Source organism: Manacus candei, unplaced genomic scaffold (genome assembly GCF_025592945.1).
Source record: "Manacus candei isolate 608988 ecotype Guabito, Panama unplaced genomic scaffold, ASM2559294v1 h1tg000002l, whole genome shotgun sequence".
Classification (NCBI taxonomy): Eukaryota; Metazoa; Chordata; class Aves; order Passeriformes; family Pipridae; genus Manacus; species Manacus candei.
Genome location: NW_026138050.1, coordinates 11575685 through 11600297, shown reverse-complemented (window position 1 = coordinate 11600297; position 24613 = coordinate 11575685). Strand labels below are relative to the sequence as shown.

At 43.1% G+C, this 24613-nt stretch overlaps 2 protein-coding genes across 2 annotated transcripts in view; one reads left to right on the top strand and one right to left on the bottom strand.

Annotated features, from left to right (window-relative positions):
• The first annotated feature begins 5998 nt into the window (after window positions 1-5998).
• Window positions 5999-17239, top strand: LITAFD (LITAF domain containing). The gene is made up of 5 exons (XM_051797111.1): window positions 5999-6129; window positions 12649-12767; window positions 14561-14626; window positions 15744-15903; window positions 16366-17239. The coding sequence occupies exons 2-5, from the start codon at window positions 12662-12664 to the stop codon at window positions 16472-16474; spliced, it is 441 nt and encodes a 146-aa protein (XP_051653071.1). The 5' UTR covers window positions 5999-6129; window positions 12649-12661; the 3' UTR covers window positions 16475-17239.
• A 4319-nt stretch (window positions 17240-21558) lies between these two features.
• The window catches only part of USP7 (ubiquitin specific peptidase 7), a 69896-nt gene continuing 66841 nt past the window's right edge, over window positions 21559-24613 (bottom strand). The window contains exon 31 of the mRNA XM_051792612.1: window positions 21559-22955. Coding sequence (XP_051648572.1) covers window positions 22849-22955 — 107 coding nt within the window. The 3' untranslated portion in view covers window positions 21559-22848. The remainder of the gene's footprint in view (window positions 22956-24613) is intronic.

Genomic DNA, 24613 nt, shown 5'->3' with positions numbered 1-24613 from the left:
GACCCCACGCTGGGACTAAGGTTAATTACTGCCACTGTAATTAGGGGACTCAAAGGCCTCTGGGAACCTCCCCCAGACAGGCACCTCCCTTACCTTTGGAATTTTCGTGGCTGCAGAGACCTGAAGCCCCTCTCATGAGAGGGATCAGGCAATGGGAGTCTGTATTTGTCCTTTTCCCTCGTGGTACCAGACAGGTGTGCACTGACTGCTCTGTGTGTGACAGGGTTCCCTGGGGGCAAGCAACCTCTAAAATATTTTGATTGCACCTGCAACTAGTCCTTGCAAAGTCGGCACAGTCTTTGCAAAGGAACAGATGTTTTGGCCTCTTTAAACTATGTTCAATCTCCTTTCCATGTTGTCCACTTTTATAATTGAAATAAAATAGAGTTCTGGGTGCAACTGAAATACTGAGATACTTATTCTGCCTGCCCCAAAGTGTGTAATTAGACAATAATTCAGGCATCTGACCACATACTCTTTCTTACATCAGAAACATCCCTGGCTTGCAAGCCAGCTCCAGTGGTCAGCTCTTTCCAGCATCTCAGCCCTCACCACTGAAGTTAATTACTTTGCTGTGGATAATGAACTTCCCAAATGACCCTCAGGGCTGATGGTCCACTCCTCTTCCTTCCAAGATCGGTGTGATGATCTATAAGGTGGTGTTGCTGTGCATCCTGTAGATAGCAATCCTGCTGATTCCCATTGTCTAGAAAAGTCAGAAAGCCCTTTAAATCCAGCAGAAAATGTTACAAGCCTCGGAGATGCCAAGCCCAGCCCGAGTGTGCAATCACTGGTGTCGGCACCGCGCGGGCTGTGGCCTCCCCGAGTGAAATCTCACAATTCTCTATTTTTTTCCAAGTCTGTGAGTCTAATCCCTCAAGGTTCTGGCTCTGGCAGTGGCTGAGGTGTGATAATAACCAGCAGACACAATTTCACCCCTGTAGCAGGGTTTCTCTGTGCAGTGTTTCCCGCTGTGGTCCGTCACTGCCAGGCATGGAGAGCTCAGCCCTGACTCCCTGGAGTCCTGCCTGACCCAAGCCAAACTGGCCCAGGTTGGAAACACAAGTGTTTCTGTTGGTAGCAGGGATAGATTTGCAGGCAAGTGGAATCTGTTGTGAATGTTGAGAATTTCTCAGGCAACGGGACTGGGTTTCCCACTGGAAAACATTAACAGCCAAGGTGGTCAGAACCAGCAGAAATTTAACAACATACCTTGAATATCAAATATGCATCAGTTTTGAAATGTTCTCATTGACCTTTTCCATGTGTTGTTTTTAAAATACGAGTATCAAACACCAAGTTAGGATTGTAGACATTTTCCAACATCCAAAATAAAAAAAGCAAACAATAAAATATCTTTCACTCATTTTCCTTTGATTCAGTGATTAACTTTGATTTAAACTGTTCAACTTTTTCTGCCTTATATCATCAATTAATGAATACTACAACCATATTCCTGACATCAGGCTCAGAGCTTTCAGAACTGTGATATTAAAAGGAAAAAAAGGGAAACTAAAAACCATGACTTTTTTTCTACTAACAAAACTAAGGAATGGTCCCCACCGTGGCTTGACACACAATCCAGCTATAGCAGGCTGGGGTCTCAGATTAGATTAGTTACAATCATTTTTCATATTCCTGCATGATATGCTGCTACATCTCATTTCAATAAGGAAATTAGTAGGGAAAGGCTGTGTATAATTTGTCATATTGAAGGTAATTTTTCATGTGGAAACCATTGCATAGAAGTGGTTTCTGCTCTGAGCCGTGTGCCACGTGTCACTCAAATATTTACTTTGCACATTAAAGCAACTCATCTCTAGATCTTATCTGAAAAGAATGGTGTTTCATGTTTGAGTCACTCTTATCCCCCTTGTGTAATCAGTGCTCTAAGAAATATGTTGCATTCAGATACCAAACAGGAGAGGCAAGTTCCCAGTCAATAGGAACTGTGTTCAGCTATACTAAACTGGCATTTTAATTGGGAAAAGAATTCTTTCTACCTGCACTGTATTTATGATAGACAGTGTTTATGTCAGACAATAGCAGGGATATTCACAGACACTGACATTTCTTGCATTACAAAACACTTCCAGCTCCAGATACCACTGACTGCAAACAAATACCTGCTGGGGATTTGTTTAGGGAATAAATAGGGCAATTGTGTGCACAAGGTCTCTGCTTTTTATAACTGGAGAATGGTTCAGATTTTTCTCCAAGCTTTATTAAGAAAGGACCTTTATTCAACGTTAGTTTTCAAGTAGGAGAGAAGCTATATCAAAATACGAGTTATCTGTACTAAGATCTCAATTCAACTTTATTTTTGTCATGCTTTAGCGGAGGTTTCAGTCAGCTGGGCTAGAGCTGAACACAAAACAGCAAGAAAGAGACAATCACGCTTCAAAGAACACATGAACTATTTAAAAAGGAGTAAAGGGAAAAACACACCCAATTTCAGTAAGGAGCACAGCACGAGCCAGTTGGATGAGGCCCCCTCTAAAGTCAGTTGAGAGACACAAAAATCTCCTCTGTGCTCCATTCCACCCTCACATGGGGGTGAACAAGGCTGGTCAGGGAGAAACCTGCCCTGCCCTAGCAGGGGCTCTCTGGGTGCTCTGTCCTGTCCTGGGCCAGGCTCCAAACCTCCAGGCTACTGCCTTACCTAGGGGTCCAGGTAGGGCTCAACATCCAGCAGTGCTCTGGCTCCACCAACAGCTATGCAGAAATCCCCAGGGGAGGGTTTACACAATGACCCTTCTGATCTTAACTCCATGGTTACAACACCCACAGCCAGAACTAGGGCTATCAACTACGTGCAGGAAAAAAACATGAGTAAAAATCCTGAATCCAGTTTTCCCATCTTATGAGGGACTGTAAGCAAAATTAGGAGAGAAGCCACCAATAACTGTGAACAGCTCCTACATTCAACAAGAGGATACTTTTTGTGATGATAGGAAAAGCAAACAGCTTGATCTACTAATACATAATGATTATTGCACCCTTGTTTGCCTCTGATAGCACAGATGATGTTCAGGGGGTTGATATAATGATTCAGGGGGACTGATAAAATCTTTCTCTTTGCTAAGGATCGCACTGTTTGTCCTGGAGCAAACAGTGTAATTAAGATTGCAAAAGAAAGCCAGTGATACGCATGTAAACCCGAGTTTAGAACCACTCACTTCCCCCACAGGCTGAGGAGTCACGGGGAGGCTGGCAGGTGACCACAGCAGGGTATGGCAGGAGACAAGGGGATCTTTGCATCCCCTCATCTCACCTGCAATAAAGGCTGAGGATGCCAGAACATGTGCATGCCCAGTGCCACCTGGAGCAGGTGAAACAGAGCTCCTGGAAAGAGCCCTCAGAGCTTCAACAACGTCGGGTTCTTTCATAAGTGTCAACTTGGCAGCACGTTAAGTATATTCAATCTGTTCTAAATATTTAAGCACTTAAGCCACCCTATATTACAGGAAGAATTTCTTGACTACTTTTTGTATGCACTCACTTCTTTTCCTCTGCTCTTCAAGGAAAAAAAACAGACTCCCATCCCCAAAGAAATGGGCCCATTCTCCCACAGATTGATTTCCTGCTTAAGGGTTGTGTCTTTGATTGCAGTGTTACAGTGACTGAAAAGCAAGGAGTGAAAGATTTCAGGGCTAGTGATTACCACCTCCATAACAAAAATGATACATAATTACTAAATTAACATTTTATATGTCAGCATCAAAGAGGGGAACTGTAGGTGAGTCTAAACTCTGTGCCCTCGTTCAGAAAAAATAATATTTCAGGAGAAAAATATAGCCTTCTGACACAAAGAAATACGAATTTGATACACAACCACAGCCATCATAAAATCTATCTTTAACTTACCTTATCAAATTTTTCAGTGGATGAAAGAAAATCCAGCCTGTGCCAGGTATCCATGTGGTTCCCCACAGAGCAGGGACGGAGCAGGAAGGGCAGGCAGGCAATCCCACACAGACCCCCCCTGTGGCACATGACCTGGGAGCCATTCCTCTTCCCCAGTCTCACACACTATGGGCAGTTCACTTGAAAACTGGGAGAAGCTCATCCTTGTCTTGGTATCCATGGCTTCTCTCCTCACAGACACACACATGTTCACAAACCCCTTGCTGAGGTTCAGATCAGGGGGACTGTCTCACAAGCACCATTTAACAGGTATTAGCTACCATATATAAAAGCAAATACTAGAAATACAAAAGGACTATCCTCGACTCCATTTTTTTCCCTGCAGATATTACTGTTTTGACACTTCTCTCTTTTCCTTCTTCAGTAGAGTATTTTCACTAGACATTAAAGCATCTCCTCAAGGAATGGTATGTTACCATATGAACATGCTGTGACTTTCCTGAGAAAATGTTGTCAAAATAATGTCTCTCCACAAATCCTTTCAGTTTCAATAAAGCAGCATTTTATCATCTCTATTAAGATTATTATGACCAGCCTATTATTTTTCTTTACATGGAGAGAACACGGAGGAGTGAATAACTTGCCCAATATCACACAGGAAACCTATGAAAGAGCAATGATTTGAAAGGCAAAAATGGGATCAGCCACAGTTATGTCAGCCATCCTTCCACATTTTTAGTTTAGCCTGGAGATGTGACTCTTGTCAGGGGAGTCCACAACTACTTTGATGATGCATGTGTGTAGTGAACAAAGTGCTGAGCCTCCACTCCTGGCAGTGAGGAAAATCTGAGCCAGTGCTCTGTACCTGGTCCTTCAGGTCTGGACGAGAGGCAGGTGATTTGCTGTCACCATTAACAGCATCCAGTAACATCAAAATTGATGATAAACTCATCCACTAACAACAAAAGTCTCTATTTCAAGAGTTTCCAAGTTGTGGTGACGAAAGGGGCACGAAAACTTGGAGTGCACAGCTGTTCCCTCTTGCCTTCCTTTCCCCAGTGGCAGTTTCTCAGCTGTACAATATTACTTTGCTAATTGTTATGCAATCCTGACCTCCCAAGGTCAGGGGCTTCCTGTGCTGCTGCAGCCTTTTCTTGACTAAGACTTTGTTTGCCCAGGAGCAAACAGCATATTTTGGACTGGTGATGAGTCTCCCAGGCAAACCCAATGCATCATGCTCTGTCCTGTGGATGGGCTCCTGTTGTGGAGGAAGGTCTTTGTGTGAAACACTTTTGCAGTAGATGCAGATGAAGCAAGAACAATCCTTACTAAGAGGACCACGTGCCCACCATTATACTTGGAGGTGCTGAATATATGACATCTGGGGGAGGTGTTTTTCTCTTTGTGTCTCACCATCCAAATATTGTCAATAAATTCAATTAATTTTCCCCAAGTCTGGTTTGCCTGGGATGGTAACTAGTAAGAAATCTGCCTGTATTTATTTCATCCAAAGAAAATTCCTGTATTATTTTCACCCTCCATCCTGTTGAGGAGGAGAGTAAGAGTGTCTGGGTGGGTGTCTGGCAGCTGGCCAAGGGCAACCCACCACAGAGACAAAGCATCTATTTAACAAAAAGTCCAATTCAGCCACAAACCAAGAAGATCCCAGCTAAAATATCAATGGTTACCACCCTGCACAGATAATCTTTGCTGACCTAAGCACACTTAATTCATCAGAGAGTTAATGTGATTACTGATCTCAATAATAAAATAACAGAGCCCCAGATACAACTGTACCCATGGCTTTTCATCATTCTCTGTGATGGTTGGCAGAGAAGCACAGTGGGTGAGCACATACACTCTTCTCTCATTGCCCTCAAGTTATTCCTGTGCCACTTCTAATTGTCTTCATCAGCTTCCAGGTTAACACAAAGGAAAATTTCTGGGATATCAGGGGGAAAAAAAAAGACAAAAACCAACAACAAAAACAACCTCTGGTGCAAGCCTGTTGCACAGCATTCCTTTGGTGGCAGAGCAGGTGTGAGCAGTAGGCTGGGACTGAGGCAGAACTGGGGTAATTATACAGTGCCTACCAACTGACTCCCATCTGCAGCTGGATACGCCACTGGGGCATGACAGCAGGTCATGTCACTGGTCAGGTGTGTGTTCCTTCCCCAGGCACAGCCACAGTGCAAAGACATGGAGGAAGGGATCAACTTTTGAAGCTTTTTTCCTCCTCAGATTCACCAGAGCTACATAAAGGTAAGAGCTTTCAAGTCACCTGGGATCAATACTGTGTTTACTCCTCAGGAAGTAAAGAAAGGGAGGTGGCAAGGGCTAGAACAGGCAGTGGGCTCGAGGAGTGTGACAGCTGTGGCTCCCTGTTGTAAATGTTAACTTATTATGATTAAATTGTCAGGCTCTCAAAATCTGCAAGCCTCTCTCACGTTCCTAAAATCTGGAGGCAAAGATTTTTCTCAGGGTGTTTTATCTTTCTCCTAGAACAGTTCAGAGGTGGAAAAGAGGAAAAGGAGCTTTCTGATAAGGTGGAAATGAGAACAGTAATAAGAATGGAAAGTCAAACTAATGAAACTGTTTTCACTGTAGGAAAGGGCTTAGCTCACACATAAAAGCAGGGCAGACACCTGCTCTCTTCAAATGGATATTTATTCATAATAACTTTGTAAGAGTTGCTAAACCAGCTCCAGATGCTGTATGAGATGTTACTTGAGCTGTTCCATCAGTTTTCAATTGAAGGACAAGTTATGGACATTACTTTTTAAAGGGTATGAATGAAATGCTGGCTACCTGTGATTCAATGCTGTTTGTACAGGAATGTTTATCTATACAGGAATCATATGAAAAGATATCAAATTTTAAGGTAATAATGAAGTGCTGGAAACAATTGTGTAAGGCTGCCCTCAATTCTGACAGCTAAGAGGGAATGTGAAAGACAAAATTGTGTCAATAGAGGAAAAAAGGCTGAATCTAAACTGGGCATTTCCCACTTTCTGTGTTCAGGTTTTAAGGCACAACCAAATGTGACCATGTCAGTGCAGAATGGACACGGTGCCTCCCTGACACAGGATTTCCATGCACAACAAAGCTGAGCAAAACCAAGACTAATTAATTTGCTCATCGTCACTGTTGCAGAACAGGAACTGAGCCCACCTTTTTTTTACCCCCAGTCCAGGTTAATGCACAAACCACCGGACAATACTTCCCTTTAGTGGTTAGTACTCTATTTTTGGAATGGCAATTAGGGAGGGACAAGTTCTAATGCAATCCCAGGGCTCAGCTGTGCTCACCCTTCAGAGTAAGTGCCCTTTAAATGCAAGTGAAGTTGGTCATCTGAAGGGAACAAGAGATTATACCTCAAACAGTAAATTAAGGAACAAGATTTAAGCAATACACCCGGTTTGCATCAAAGGTCAGCACAGAAATCAGTGGTGGATCTTATTTGGTATTTTAACTAATAACCTTGACAGAAATATAGGAGTGGCTAATAAAATGTATGACTGAAAAAACAAATTATGGAAGTGGAAAATCTATTATTCAGAATGAGGAAAGTTAGAGACCTGCTGTGACAGTATTTGTATGTATTATAAAGTTACAAAGCAGTGCACTTAGAAAAGCATATCAGGAATTTCAGCTCCAAGCTGGGAGTTCATTAGTACAGAATGACATTGGAGGAGAAAGACCCACTGCTGGTTAATGACAGCATAATACAAACCTCAGCACGATGTGCCTGTGGAAAGGGAAGCAGTGCTACTGGATTATTCCACAGGCAGCATTTCCACTAAACACAAGATGACATTCTTACCACTCTATAGGCTGAGGACAGAGCTCCTTGGCCACTCAGAGAAAAGGAGGATGAAGTCACTGCACAGAAATGAGAAGGACTCAAAACCTTGCTTAGCCCTGTGAAAGAAAGGCTGCAGAGGGACAGGAGTGCTCTCTGGGCTCTCTTGAGGGGAGAAGGCTGTTCTGTAAAAGCTTGATGCTGGCACAATAACACACAGGAACAAACTACCATCAATAATTTTAGACCAGGAGGTTTGTGAGAGTTTACAGTACTTTGAATTGCTTTCAGGTGAGAGCAACAGGAGCAGTAAATGTACTGAATTATAGACCAGAGCTCCCTTCACCAAGGATTAACCCAACACAAACATCTGATGTGGGACAGGACTGGAAAATCCAGGGAGTCCCTGCCTGTCCAGCAGCCTTGTGAGCCCAGGGAGGCAGGGCCAGGCTGCTGATGTGCATGCAAGAAGGAGAGAAGGTTGCCTCCAAGGAGGAGAAAGCTAAGAGCTCTTTCTTTCTCAGCAGAGCTTAGTTCACTAATATTTCACTCTTCAGTATATGCTTCCTCATGATTTTGTGAACAGTGGTTGAACTCATTTTACTCTAAATTTCCATGTAAGCCATAAAGACTTGGATTATACATAAATTATACATAAATATCTCCCTTTCTACACGAAAGCAGGAGAAGCAGTGGCTACCCAGTGACTTGATGTGTTCTGCCCTGCTCCCTGGCTCAATGACAAAAGCATTCTGATGACTTCAACAGATCAACAACCCCCTTCTTTCACTGACCACTTCCAGCATTGACCTTACCTGTTGGGTAGTGAGCCCCTGCAGTCAACAGACAAGCCAAGGGAACCAGGTGAAGAGTTTGCAATGACAAATATGGTGCCTGTTCCATTGAATCCCACACAGCTACATCCCCTCCACTTGAAGAGGCTGATCCAGACTTAAAATCCAGAATAACTGTAGCATTGAAAATTAAATTCAGGAGTAAGGAATGGGGAATTGGCAGAGCATCCTTCATCTCCTTGAAGAGGTTGTCTGCTTCAGGCACACTGAAAAGTTTTTAATGTCCAATTTCTAATTTGCTGCCAGCAGTCATCTCTTTTAGCTTCTATTTTAAAAATAAGAATAGACAAATACCTGAATGCTGCTCCCCAGCTATGCTTGTTAGTATTAGAGCTGGAGCTATTCCTTCTTGAACATCTAAAAAGCCTTGGCACATTGTCAATTTTACTTTAAATGACCAACTCAGGACTAAAGGGAAAAGATCTCTCCACTGAGGAATTCAGGGTTTCATTGCTAGCCAAAAACTAGAATTAACTGCTTCAACCAAGTAAAACAGGCATTTGATATTATTCAAGCCACAGACACAACTGTAAGCCAGCAGTGGCATTTTATGTCCACTCTTTAAAACATCAGAAATTTAAATTGTCTCATAAACCCAGCTGGAAGGGCTAAATGCCCAGGAAAACATTAAACTAGTGATGGCAGGAGAACAAGAACACGTTACAGCAAACTGAAAGCCTTTGGACCAGCATCCTACAAGCCAAGAGGTCACTGGTGAAAACTGCTCTACCTCCATAAAATGTAAAGATCCCTTACTATAATGTTTTAATGTTAATCTTCCAAACTACAAAACTTTTGAACGTATTACGCTACTTTCTTCAAATACCTGAATCAATTAATGTTTCCTCCCAAATGCCATGTTCCCTTTTTTCTGTCTCTGAACCCACTCTTGCTGAATGGCAAACCCCAGACTGATCTCAGCTGGAGCTGGAATGGAGACTAAACACTTTTCTTACAAAGTCACTGCTTGCTGTCCTGCCTAAGATCCTGGATGCCATCCTTGACAGCCAGATATGAATCTGAAAGGAGAAGGATTAGCACTGCCCAGAATTTTGATTTTTCAGCTGAACCCCCTTTACAAGCAGAGATGACAGTGCCTGTGCCTCTCTGCAGGCACTTGGAGCTAATCCCATCAGTGGGATCATTTAGCCATTGAGGAGGGGAATGCAGAGGTGAGAGCTGGAGAGTGAGGCTCTGCAGTGGAATTTCGCAGCTCATCAGCTTTGCTTGCCTGCATGAGGCTGCTCTTCACACCAGAACACAAGATTCTGGAGCAAACCCAGAGAAAGGTGATGGAAACTGCTTGTCCATTCTTCCCTAGGATTTGTCCTTCCTGGAACATAAAGGCTTTGTCATTTCCACCTTACTTTCCCCGAATTGGCTCTTTGTGTACATACCTCGGGGTGTGATTGACTTCTTTTTTGTAAAATACTAATTTCCACAGGACTTAAAGTGAGTTTTATTTTCCAGTGCAAGCCAGTTATATCCATGTGTAGAAGAGACTAAAACTTCAGAGGAGAGAAGGCAGGCACTGAATTGTTTTGGTGCTCTTGGCACTATAGATTTCTGCCTGCAAATCGAGCAGTTTGCAGTAGTTTGAGTCAATCAGCTTCAGATAAACCAAGGCCCCACTTCAGGAGAACACAAGGTCTGCCCTGCCCTTGCAGAGAGCTCTGTTTGCTCAGTGTGACTGCAAAGACAACTCACATCACTTCTCAAGCTATTAAATGTGAGCCTTCTGGATGTTACTGGATTCTGTAGGGAAGTTTATAGGGCATTTTCCTACTCTTCAGGAACTGCTGCCTGGTATTTCTCCTTATGACTTCTTCCTACAGAGCTACCAACAGTGCAAGATATGGGTTGTCTCCCATATCTTCCTCTCCAGAAGATGATCACATCTGAAAGAGAGGAAAGTCTCTAATCTGTGGCAACAACACTTACAGGTTTGGAGGTCACAGCCCCAAAGAGCTCTCAGGCATCATAGACATGGCTGCAACCAAAAACTGAGAGTAACCAAATGTGCCAAATTAAAGGGTCTATAACACACCCTAGAAAATGCTTTTCCTGGACCTCTGGACTTCCAGCAATCAGCCCCAGAGGGTGTCTAACCTTTCCCCCAAGCAGGTTGAAGATGCTCCTGCAGAAGCCGAGGTCCAGCTGCCCATTCAGCTCTCCCAGCTCCCGTGGAATGGGGCAGGTCCTCCATCCCAACACACAGAGCTACTGGCAGCACTATAAGAAGCACTTAACAAGACACTGGAAGTGAGTAAATTCAGGGCACCAACTCTGTCCACAGCCCATGGCCCAGAGCTTCTGTGCTGGTGGCTCCAACAGATCAAACACAAACCTGGCACCCAGTGGGACTCCCACACTATTCCCGGCTCTGCTGCTGATTCACTTCTGCATCTCTTGTCCTACACATTTAGCTGGTGATATTATCCTCATACCTCACTGGGTGGAGCCAGGATTACTCAGTGTTTGCTTGCACTCAGCAGTTAACTTGACATGCTCTCACTGCGTTGTTCCCTCCTACTCTGTGCCTCATGCAGCCCTTCTGCCTGGGCCTGGATGGAATTCAAAAGCCCTTTCCTCTTCTTCCTGTTTCACAGTGAGGGAGATGAATTCTGCAGAAGTGTCACCCAAACTGACACCACCCAGTATTTAGTGTGTGGTGCTTCAGTACCAAGACAGCAATAAGACAAAAACTTGGAGACTCCCTGTAATTTTATCCTCTAATCCTTGTCCCAGGGGAACAGCTCTTGGTCAACACTGGCTAATGCAACATTGTCTATCATCACACTCCTCAGTTACTACTGACACAGTGTCTTCCTCCTCTGTATGTGATTACTCCCCCTTGGATCTCACAGCTTCATCCTACCCAAGTTCTCTTGACTCTTTTTCCTTCTCAGTGGGATCCTCATGAACCTTCTACAAAGGCCTGTTAATACTTCTGACATTCCCAATCACCTGTTTCACCTCTTTTATAACAAGCATAGTGAGATGCACCTTTCTCCATCCCTCCTCTCCAATCCATATATTAGCAATTTTTCCAGTATTTTTGGCCTTAATGTGGCCAATGCTGTATTTCTGATTTTTTTGCTCCACACCATCCTACCTATTCCCTTTATTATCCATTCTGCTGCCATTTTCCATGTCACTTCCCATTCATCCAGATATGTGAAAATTACAGCACTTCTTCCCTAGTAATATTTTCAAATTCCTCATTTTCTACCTCCCTAAAGGACTGATGTTTTATTTCAGCACTACTGATCTCTGGTCTTTTGTCCTTCCCATACATATTTCCCCCTGAAACTGCCCTTCCTTGCTGACCTGTGCAAGAGGCTGAAACTTTCTTCTGCAAAGGGCTCTTGCAGTTAATGTTAGTAGGAAATCAGCTAGGAATAATTAACACCTTTCCATTTAGAGTAATACAAACACACATCTGTGTCCTCTTCTTCCCACTCTTCTTTCCTGTGAGGAACAGCTCCTGCTAACACCTGCAAAACACGAATTTTGTGGCCTGATCTTGTTCAGAGCCTCAGGCAGTGCAGTCAGAGGTAACAATGACATTTCCCAACAAAAGCCTGTCACCTACCGATGAGACAATAGTTTCACAGAACAAAACTGGGCACGATAACGATGGTGATAAGGTTGCACAATAACCCAAAGAACGACTGATCCAAATTGCCGCTGATTGCACTGACTAAGTGACACGTGAAGGTTTTTCACAAGTGCTCCTAAGTGTGCTCTTCCCCTCCTTGATTATTTTGATAATGCACAGGAGAAAAAAAAAAGAGGTTCACTTTTCTGCAAAGGTAACACTTTCAGTCACAAGTTTACACACTGTGAATAGTGTGTTTTCTGGGGGAATAGTTCTAGCTTTCCAACACAAAGAAATATGTAAAGATGCTATTTTCTGCTCTTCCTTTACATCTTCCTCATCGTGAAGTGTAACAGGAACTGACTGCACTTCAGCCTACAAAAAAAGCCAGAATTTGAGAACTGCTAATTTGCCTCCAAGTAAAACCTGAGTGTGAGAACTAGGAACTACAGAGGCAGGCCTTGGCAAACACAGGGCACTGAGAGTCACATACTGCAGATTTTATTTTGCCCTACTTTTGGCAGGTGAACTGCAGACATGCCCAGTGAGAAGGGACGTGTGGAAATTCCTATGATTATGTATGAACCTCACCAGGATTCCTACAGGCAAGAACCCTCTGCACCAGAGTTCTGCAGCCAGGAGGGTAAGGAGGCTTCGCCAGGGGGTTGGAAAGAGCAGCTGATGGGGGTTGTGTGGCAAACTGATGGTTGGATCCTGAGCTGGATCATACAGGACCCAGCCTTGCCAGGACATGATGGGTTTAGAAAGCTTCTGTGCCAGAATATAAACCCCAGGGTTGGGGTAGGCAGGCTGGTGGGATCTCCTAATAAAAGCATCATTTAAAATGGCAATAAATATTTTTGTCCATCTAGTTAATAATTTTTCAAACTGCACATGCTTTATTGGGAAAGGAATTGCAGTTGTATCTCTACAATAATTTCATCTTATGAACGAGCAGATGTTCAGCCAGCAAACTTTGTACGTGGATGGGCTGTGTCTTGCTTAAACTGTCACCTACTTTTCCAGAGGACTGGCCTTTTCCCAAGCACTCCTGCTGACCAGAGCTGCCCTCCCTGGTTGAGTCAGTTCTGCCCCAGGCTCTGCAGGGGCGAACATCCCCTCCCCACGACTGAAGGGCTGACAATTCAGCTCAAAGACTTCGAGTGGGTGCCAACAGCTGCTGCTCTGCTGGGTTGGCTTTTCTCTCTGAAACCAGGCAGCGCTTTCACACCTACACAAGTATCTCACAACGCTCCTTTGTCTTCTGCCTCATTGAAAGACACACAGATATATTGTGATTGTACCTTTGTTACCTTCCTGCTCTTGAGGGAATTGACGTTTACCGGGCAGGACTGGAGAAAAAAAACAGAGTGGGAGGTCAGGTGGTGACTAATAAGGCTGGATGTGTCAGTACTGGGCCTCTAGAGGGGACTAATTTTCAGAGAATTTTACTCTGACCAGCTCTCTGTAAATATTTTTTGACTAGCCTCTTTCTAAACTCAGAAGAGATTAGAAGTTGGGGAGAAAAAGTCTCACTTGTGAGCTACTCAAGCAAGGGACAGGCACCCCACACATCTAATGCTGAGCTGCAGTGTCCTGTCCTTGTGCAGGAAGCAGGTCCTTCACAAAAACACACTGAGTGGTAACTCACTTGTACTAAGCACATTCCTTTCCTAGATCAGAAGGAAATTATTTAGCTCTTAGTTTTTTACAATTTTTTTTCTCCACAAATAACACCCCGTTTAAAAAAAAAACCCAAACAAAAAACTCCCTCAAAGCCAAAAACTGAACACCCCCCCACCACCATGAAACCCAAATGCCACTGTAAATCTCTACCACTCCTGGAAAGGCAGAAGGAAACATTGCTAACTATTTTTCAAGTTTGCCATTGCATTTTTGTCTCAGTCTGGAAAATTCCAGTTTTGTATCTCACTTTGTGTCCCTGTGGGCTTGACCAAACAGGACTTCTCATCAGACTGCCCTCCTGCTCCAGCCCAGATTAGTTTGATACCAGATAGTTTGATACCACCTCCACGCTATCTGGCTGCAAACCTTTTCACATGAATTTATTTTGAATTTCATTTATTCCACCTCAGGTAGGCTGACTGCATTCTTAATTTGTAAGATTAGTTAAAAGACCTAAAAAAAAATTGAGGTCTCTTAGTCACCAGCTTCCCTCTTCCTAAAAAACAAAAGGACTTTTTCCTAGAAAAAAGAGTACAGTGCAATTAGTTGGCTGGAAGCTGAGGGCAGATAAAGCTCAAACCAGAAAAAGGTTCTAAATACTAATAGCAAGGGTAGTTATCCCTGAAGTTAAAGGTAGGAGACAGCACCAATTGCCTGATGGCATTTGTCTGTTAGCAGCTGCTGTGATGAATTTCTTGTAATTACTGAAAAGGTTTGCACTCACATATTGCCCTGCTTTTCTTTGCACAGGGGGTTACGAGTTCCCTTCTCCCCCACCTTACTCCTACCGAGAAACCACCACCATCGAGCAGCCAGGTAAGTGCCAGGGGACTGTGTTTCTGACAGTGCCTGTGGTTCTCCATGCTAACAGGAGGGAAACAGTTCCAGTTCTAAAGTCAACAGAGAAGGTGGGAGTTTTCTGAGCTAATCACAATCTTGAAAACTTCCCTAGAAATGTTGGAAGATAAACTGAGAGACTCGGACTTGGTTTTCCAGCATTAGCCCATCTACAGAAGTACCCATTTTTTTTTAAAAGCAGCTAGAAGCCAGGACTTTCAGAACAAATCATTTTAAGTCCAGTGTTTCTGCTCTACTCACCTTTATGGAAGTGGAGAAGCTCAAAGGAGGTGCTTAGGAAAGGCTTCAAAGAATAGTCAATAACATCTCATACAGGAGGAGGAAAGAAGATGTAATACATTTTTAAAAATCCCTAAGATCAGAAGGCAATTAAACTCAGCCATGCTATATCCTATCTATCCAACAGATGATACCTTCCCACTCCTCAAGTTTTGCCTCAGGCTACAGTGTGAAGTTGTACCCTAAACTTGTTTAGGATCATTAAACCAGTATTTTTTTACTGAAAACATTTCTGAAAAAATATCTTTCGTGTACCTACAAGTGCCATGTCCTTCATGGAGTCCAACAGTCAGGTTCAAACTGAGAAAACATGAGCCAGAGACTTTATTAACTGGGGACAGCACAAATGCCTGATGGCATTTGTATGTTAGAAGCTGCTTTGATGAATTTCTTGTAATTACTGAAAAGTTGATCCAGAAAGTTCCTCTATATCCTTCAAATCTCTTCTTCAGAGAAAACATGCATTTTCCTATTATTTTAAATATCAGAAGATAAACTCTCAGTGTCAGAGTACATCCATCAGTGGGTGGGGGTGGAGGCTGCCTGACTGTGGGGATTATCCCATGGGCCATTCCCTGGATATGTCCTTATCCAGGTAAACACTGGCTGTGTATCTTTGGGATACACAGAACAAGCAGTACAGTGATTCTTATGAATATACCTGCAATTAATGGTAACACAGGTGCTGCATTAAGCCATGGTTAAGAACCTACATTCTCCAACTGAGATTCTGTATCTTGGAAAGTATTTCTTGTGCTTCTAATTTTGCTGCTTCCCATTTCCCCTTGAACTCAAGTTTACTTGGTGTCTCAGCCCCCGATCATCGTAGCAGGGATCTTCTCAAGCAAACCAACATCCACAATATGTCCTTCCTGCCGCCAGCACATCACCACCCAGGTCACCTACAGACTGGGCAAGCTGTCCTTCCTCCTGTGCACCAGCCTGTGCATGGTTGGGTAAGCTTTCATGTACATTTTGCAGAGTGGCAGAAGGCTAAAAAAAGAGTAATTAAAAATAAAAGTTCTAGCTAGTGCTTATATAGACAGTTTGCCCTTCTCTACTTGATAAGAAGACATTCTGTCCATTCTAGATACAATCATCATGGCTACAGAGGATGCAAACCTGCTAAATTTAACCCAGTATGTTATTACTTTTCAAAAGACAAGCAAAAATTATTACAACATTGCCTACTTCCCTACTGCAATTTAGGACTGGGTTCAGAATCAGATTAATGCATAAGATGTCAGCGGCGAAGAAGATTAATTTTTGGAAGGTACTTTAAACATTAATAGACTTGGGAGAGAAGTGGATTTGTGCAGTGAAAAGACAGACAGAATAAGGCAGAGAAAAAGCACAGCTGTGGGCAGCAGAAAGAAAAGCCAGTGAATCATCTCTGTCCATCTCCCCTTTGGCTGTAGGTGCTGTTTTGGATGCTGCTTCATACCTTTGTTTGTGAAGATCTTCAAGGACGCAGACCATTACTGCCCTTACTGCCAGTTTCACATTTATAGATACAAAAGACTGTAGAGACAAAGTTTATGCAACCAGATGATGTAAAGTGTCCGTTTCCCAATGGCAAAAGATTCTACTCATAAAACTACTGCTAGAAAACATACAGAGGGGTATGTTTAGGTTCTGCAGCTCCCCTGCTGGTGAATCCACCTGGTAAACTCCAGTTTACCATCACATGGTGGGACTGACTTTAAAACAAAACCCTTGAAGACTAATTTACAGTGTCACTTGAACTTATGCTCTATTTGATTCGCTGCCCTGAGCTGTGAAGTTACCAGCTCTTGAGTACTTCAGCACTACTGCTCCTTCTCTCAGATCTCCAACCCAGCTGGACACAGACTCCTCTGGACCTGCCAACCCACCAGTACCCGAGAGGTTTGGACATGCACCTTTTAGAGAAGCACTCACCTTCTGTGCACTGGAACTGACTGGTCGGGATTTCATTTCTCTCTGCTCTTCTTCCTACAGGATCCCACCCCTGCAGGGCTGTGGGTGGGACACTGTAGCTGATTATTTATTAACAAAATGCTAAGTTATGAGACTGTCTTTGCTCTGTTATAGACGAGGTAAGAAAATAAACTGTTATTGTTAACAATGCTGGCAAAACATCTCCTGTCTGCATTGCTTCCATGACCCGCTGCACCCAGAGCAGGTCACACTGGGACACCCCTTTTACATTAACAAATCAAGATACAAAAGGCAAACACATAAAGAAGAAAAATCAGCAAGCACAGCTTGAAAAGAATCACCACAACCACAACACAAGGCCCTCATTCTACCTCTCTGCATTCCCACAGCAATGCATCATCTCCCAAACCGGGACTTAATAGAGACCTTAGACTTTACAGAGAACTTTTACAGTTCTCATTTAAAGTCACCTATCTTGTGAAATTAAATATCTCTAATTACACATAAAGAGGTGCCCAGACCCTGCTCAACACTGACTGCAGCAGCAGCTGCTGCTGCTTATTGCTTGCTGGAAAAACAAACAGAAGAGAAGAAACGCCCGCATATTTCAATGTTTTAACATCATAAATGCTTTTATGTTGGCGAGATGAGCGGCAGTGTCCCTGGGCTGCTCCCCTGCCCTGCTCTGGGCACAGGGCCTGCAATATGGGGCACTTTTTAGTGTCCAAACTTCCTCAGCCAAAACTTAACAGGACGGTGTTGGATCAAATGCCGTGTTTGGGCTGTTTTTTCAGCTTCAGCCACGAACCAGGCACGTCCCTCAGCAGCTGTTCGGGAGGTCAGTCCTTCAGTGGCCCCTCCGTGCAGGGGGCTGGGAGCACCCCTGACACCAACCCCTGGCCAGCAAGGGCAGGGGGGACAGGGGACACCCAGCAGGGTCAGGGACACTGGAGAGGGTCAGGGGCACCAGGAAAGGTCAGGGACTGGGGCAGAGGAAGGGGATACCGGGTAGGGTCAGGGAACACCAGGCAGAGACAGGAAAGCTGGGCAGGGTCAGGGACACTGGACAGGGTCAGGGAACATCAGGCAGTGACAGGGGACAATGGGGAGGGTCAGAGACATCAGGCAGGGACAGGTACACTGGGCAGAGACAGGGACACTGGGGCAAGGTCAGGGGACAGCAGGCAGGATCAGGGATACCAGGGCAGGGACAGGGACAGTGGGGAGGGACAGGGGACACTGGGCAGGAACAGGGGACAGAGACAGGGACACAGGCAGGAGGACACCAGGCAGAGACAGTGGCACTGGGCAGGGACAGGGGACACTGGGCAGGGGTACCACTGTCTCCTCTCCTCCATCACCTGGCACTTCCACACAGCGAGGGCAGGTCTGAACGGGGGTGTTGGATGCTGTGGGTGTGAAGGTGGCCATAGAAATGAGCTCCTGGAATGGCACTGCCCACCAGCCCCGTCAATCCTAAACCACCCAGCACTGTCTGCACTGCAAACCACCTGTACTGAGCTGGCCCCACATCTCAGAATGGACAAACCCATCTCAGAATCCCACATCTCAGAATGGACAAACCCATCTCAGAATGGACAAACCGCTCCTACTGAGCCGGTCCCACGTTTTAGCTAAACTAGGGGGGGTATGTGCACTGCTTTTTGCTTCAACAAGTACAGAACTCCAGCAAGTATACAACTCCAGTCTGCAGACTGTGAGACATTAAAAAAGCACACTTCTATCAATATAAGTAAAAACTGTTAACTACTTTCCCTGTCCTACACGACACCCAGACCCAGCACCCCCCAGCCTCCTCAACCCAGGCCTTCACTCGGTACCAAGGGTCAGTAACTCTCCCTCCTCTGGTCACCCAGCCTCCTCTGACCTGATGGAAAATATTTCCACAACCATCACCCCCACAGGCAGCCATGCAGATGTCAGCCCAACAGGTTTTGTACCATTTCACACATTTTTTTAAGATGTTAAGATTCTTCTCCATTTTAAAATCTGGCTGTGAACAGCAAGCTTTGCCATTAAGTAGTGGTAAATAACACATCAAGTTGGTAACATTTACCAGGAAGGGTGCAAACCCCAAACCTACATGAATATACAAAGAAATTATATATATATATATGATTTAAGATGTGCAGGAGGTATTTAACAGTAGTTAGGACATTTTTACACCACTATTTACAGGTACAATAGTTTACACAAATATTTAATAAAAAAATAAAGGCTTCCAGGCACAGCCTGGAGGTTAGCAAATTTAATTTGCTGCTGTGCTTGGTACACAGCATTACCTGGAACAGAAATTAAGTTGAACACAGATTTGAAGCCAGATTTGGACATATCAGATGTGAACACTTTCCCTTTTTCTGACCCTAAAGACCAGGTGGGTTTAAAAGCCAAGAGTAAATGACACCTCACTGCTCACACACCAAACATCAACACTCTCCACCTCAAAATCCAAATGTTTTCGTTCCTTTGAGAAAAAAGGAGGGTTCAAAACTTGGAAATTGATGTGCAAGTCAGCATTTACCTTCTGGCCAGCTCTTCCTACACTATGAATGTCATTCCTGACACACAAGTTGTCTGAATTTTGCAAAACTTACCTATTTGATCTAGCCAAAATCACCTTGACTTCTGAGCGACCCATCCACTGCCACTCCCAACCCTTTTCCAAAATGAAGGCACGAGACACCGATGCAGTGTTTTACCCCGGGCTATTTTATTTACAATATATACAAGTTCCTACAGAAAACGATTTTCTCACAGAGGATATTAAATAGCAAAACCACGGCGTAGCTTAGCTCTGGGCACGGCCGCCTGCAGCCAGCACGGCGCCTCGGGCTGCTCCGAGCTCCGGGGGGATGCCGGGCGGGATGTTGGGTGGGATGCCAGGCGGGATGCAGGCAGGATGCCGGGCAGGATGCTGGGCAGGATGCTGGCACAGCTCCGGAGGGGCAGCGGCTGAGGTAGATCCAGTATGCGGGAGGCACTCGCGCTCTGCTCATCGGCCGCGCCCTCCGACGCCTCCTGCGGCAGCACTGACTTGTCCCTTGTGGTACAAAGGGTGCTGGAGCTGGCTGTCACTCTCTAGGCAGCAGCTATGTCACCGGTGTGATTTGCTCAGATTTCACAGAATGCTTTGGACTCCTTTAGGATAAAAGGCACTATGTAAATCTACAGGAACAACGCTCGCTATTGGCAGAGGGAGGATTCGGATGGGTCGTTAACATCGTGTTGCTCTGATGCTTTGTACCATGAAATTACATCCTTATTGCTTAACACTTATATTACCATTAGCTGAATTTAATGCATTCACTGTCTATTATCCAGATAGTTCCAAAATCTGAATAAGGAAATGGAAAGCATGGCAATTTTGAAGACTGTGTTCTTGTAAATTTTTTAGAATGAACTAAACAAACATACTGCACCTGAGAAAACCTCCTGTCTTCCTCTTCTCTTCATAGGTGTGTTTCCACATTTGAATAACAAGTTTACTTGTGCTCCAAAAAAAATTATTTTTTTTTTTTCATAAAATCCTTCAGTTACTGAAAACTGCATATGGAATGCCTCCAAGTATGGACTTCTTCAAACTAGTGTGGGAGTAGCACAAATACTGCAGCACATAAAGTCTAGTCATCTAAAAACCAAAAGGCACCCAAAATCTACTTTGTTAGCGGCATTTTCTTCTGAAATAGGAAGGATTGTGGTTTCTTAGGATATTCCCTAAAAGCTGCCAACATCCCATAAATTAATGTGAAAACGTAGTGACATTCATATACAAGCTCAATTTTATATCAGTCTACCATAACACTAAATTCACAAAATATAATTAGGGCTTACTACTGCTGACCAGAGCCTCTGATTTCACAAAAATAGTCTGAAAACAAATCCTGACATATAGTGAAAGTCTGTAGAGACAATCCAAGTACCAGTAAAACCACCACTTGGACGCTGTAATTCTCACCAGCTTGATGGAAATACAAACCAAAGGAAAACTTCCCCCACTTAAGGCATGCCAGTCAAGCACTTCCCTCTATCGCTAACCTACACACTCGGAGACAAAAAAAAGTAAACAACTAGTTTGCTTTGACTGGAAATAAGAAACAGTTAAAAGCACTGCAAGATACAAACTAAAAAGAAAACCAAACATAGCTAAAACTTGCACTTTCTGTTTTGGTTATGAATACAGGGAACACATTACGGAGGGAACCTATTACTCTATGAAGAGACCTTACCTTTAGAGACTCCAGATTTCACTTTACACCATTTATAATATTAGACTTGAGAATCTGGACCACAAAATTTTGTACAGGCAGGCAGAGTCCAGTCTACCACGAAGACTCTACTACAAGCTTTACAAATGAACTAGTAAAATAATTTTTCCATTTGTCATTTGTACATGGCTCCTTCCTGGAAAACCTTTTATTTGTTCAGCTCAAATGTGACTAGTTAGGAGGTAAAAAAACCAAAACACAAAAAAAACCTCCAAAACCCAAAACTATTAGACAGAAAACCCCACAAAGTTTCCCCAAAACAACCAATGAGGATTATACAATTGTCAACACTTAAGGAAAAAAACCACACCTTTAGCAAAATCTCACGAACGAAAACGTTTCCCAAAACTCTATTTCCAAGGAGAGGAGAAATCTTCTTCAATGTCCATGTCATCACTCATCGAAAAAAATTTTATAGAAAATTTTATTCAACATACAACATTTTCCAGCAAAAAAAGGCAATATACAGGAAGAGGAGTTGTACACTGCGGCTACAGAAACAAAATAAAATACTGGAAAAGAATGTAAAATTAAGTGTGAATTGCTGATTCTATCTTTACTGCACTCAAAACTAGACACGCGGCTGGCATTAGCTCCAAAAGAAAAGGAAGCAGTCTGGGGACTGAAATAAAACTACACACAATGAATATCAACATCAGTGAAATTCACTTGCAGACTCACCCAATAAAATTAACCTCCAAGTGTTAAATTGTACATGTTCATTCATTAAATATACAATTTCTTTTTTCTGTTTTTTTTCTTCTTTTTTCTGTTTTTTTTTCCTCCTTTTTTATACAAAGTCAACAGCTTACTAAACACTAGTGAGCATGCCCTCTGTGCTAAAAGGCTAGTTCTTGTGTTTTCCCCATCTCTTCCCATGGTAACTAAATTAATGATATTTATAATCTTTTCACTTGCTTTTGCCAACTTTTGAGTGTCATTCTATTTGCCAGAAGATGGCATAATAAATTACAACAGTATTTATCAATGGTTTGAAAATTTCATCAAAAGACCCAAATATCTCTTTTTTTTAGGACTCAGGGCATCCACTTGGCAAAACGGGATGCAAAGTATTGACTAAATTAAATGAAAACTAGTTTATTAAAAAAGATTCTATGAAGCTGGAGGAGACAAAAATCCCGAATAAGTGCCAACAATGTACACAATGAAGTAGAGATTGCTATTTATTGATGATGTGAGTTTGTTTTTTTTTTTGCATTTACAAATGCACAAAAATGTCATTTAAAGTATAACTGAAGGAAATAAATCTGATGTGAGTCTAAACATAAGACTTACTAGCTGCAGTGATGGTGAACACCACACTGGGAAGGGCAGCCAGTCAGCTTATGCCATCTATAAACGTACTACAGACAAATAATTTTGCCAATGTCAACTGTTCTACTAAACTCTTCCCTCATTATGCTGACAATTGCCTTGCATTACGTTTACCATAAAATAACTCTCATTGGCATCCAAGCTTTTATAAAAACACCTTCATTTTGCTCAAAAAGGGCAGTCAATAGATACAGAGAAGCCAAACTGAACAGCCTCAACAAAATAAAATTAACATCAGCAGCAAATCCTCTTGCTGAAGACTTCAGATATAGTGCACGTGTACCAAAGTTCTACAGTTGTTAAAAAGGTGCACACACACACTTATTTTTGTCCCTTGCCTTGACAATCTGGTTAAGTAAGTCAGTTATGGATTTTAATAGCTTTTTCAAGGTAAGTGTAGCGACTTCTCTTTGGGGCTTTATTGAAATGGTCAAGCCCTAGCCATGGCCTTGGATGAGACATGTTGCCTAGAAAAGAAAAGAGAAAAACATTATTGAAGTTTTAAGACTACATTGGAACATTTCTGTTACACAAACTACTTCTGTGTGCCCTGTTCACAGTTTGCTGGGAATCACAGGGGAGGGAAGGAGGCTGCAGAACAGCCCTGCAGTCCACAGCCAACAGGGCACTTTCCTTCCAACAATACATTTTACAGCTGTTTCTGGATCAGGCAGCTGTTTTGTCCCTTCTTCAGTCACTTACAGGTGTTTACAGCAGTGAACTGTGTGCTAAAGCAAGAAAACTACTGTTAAAACCTATGGCCACAGGCATATCAAGTACCAGCTTCCACCCAAGTGCTGAGCCTGTGTCAAACAGGGAGGTTTCCATCATCAAAATGTGGCAACCTACAGCATTCACTCTATTGTAAGTTATCTCTGCTATTTTAAGCTAATCTGATCACCTGGTTAAAGTGGGAATATTTGTTAAATTCATGTAAAATGGAAATAATGTTAATGAACAAAACGTGTAACTGACCCTCCTCTTTATTTTCTGAGAAGAAACTGTAGTCATATTTAGATTGCAAAGAAAACATACAGACTGTTTCACTTGTTCAACCTAATATGATTTTTTCTACTGCTAATTTTCATGAAAAGCCACAGTCCACACCCTTCTTGCAAATGGAAGAAATACTTTTCCGAGATGTCCTCAATTCAGAGCATCACATGGTCTTTGAAGTGAAATGATAAAGGCAGAAACTAAAGAGTCCCCCAGCAAGAAAAGTACACTCTTACATTCAAAGCCATCAACTGCAACCACTAAAGCATAAAACCCTTGACCTTGTTCATTGCCTGCATCTGCATTTTGGGATCGATTTTCCTCAATCAAAATTATTTGGTTTTTTGCTTAACATAACAGTCAATGTCAAATAAAAAGAGAATTGCCAATCTTACTCGAATGTTTTTAATGGAAAAAATTAAGCCCTACATGGTTAGTGCCAGCACAATCATTTCTATAGTGTACCTTGGCAAAAGCAGAGGGACACCATTGACATCAGCTATGTCAGATTGAGAAATGCCAGACCTTTGGTTCCATCAGTCCACCATGTGTTAGAATTTGGTATTTGTACAAATTAATTCTACCAAAGTGTATTATATCAAAGGGGCAACTTCCCATGAACTCTAAAACCTTTTATTCTTATATTCCCTACAATTCCTACAAATGGTTCAAGTTTTCCCTTTTCCCCTTTCTGACATGTTCTGTACTTTTGCCCTGGTTAGTTTTTCGTGTTGTTTTGGCAATAGTGGCTCTTCCTTGCTCACAAAGTCTGACAGTTTGTTTCAGACTATTGCCATTCCCTCCCAGATCCAAAAGAAATGACTCCCAGAAAACAACCAGGACTCTGCTTGCTCTGGGCACACCAGAGAGAGTTTGTGTCCATGGAGAAATGTCCACCTCTAAGTTCATCTTCCAGAGACTCCTCACAAATAGTGCAGAGAGAGAGGCCCCTCCAGTGACACACTCCTGGGCTCACACAACTTGTGCAGCTGTGAGTGGAGGCACTCACAGTTTTGGCAAATCCCCTCACAGCCATAAACCCAGCTGTGCAACACAGACAACAAGAGGACTTTATGCTGGGCTCCTGCAAAGTACTCAGTAATACTACAGGTCTAACCCTCTGCAGGTT

Coding starts and splice junctions, on each gene's coding strand:
- LITAFD (XM_051797111.1), top strand. CDS start 12,662: ATGCCCAGTGAGAAGGGACGTGTGGAAATTCCTATGATTATGTATGAA. Junction 12,768..14,560: donor AGAGTTCTGCAGCCAGGAGG/GTAAGGAGGCTT, acceptor TTCTTTGCACAG/GGGGTTACGAGTTCCCTTCT. Junction 14,627..15,743: donor CACCACCATCGAGCAGCCAG/GTAAGTGCCAGG, acceptor CTTGAACTCAAG/TTTACTTGGTGTCTCAGCCC.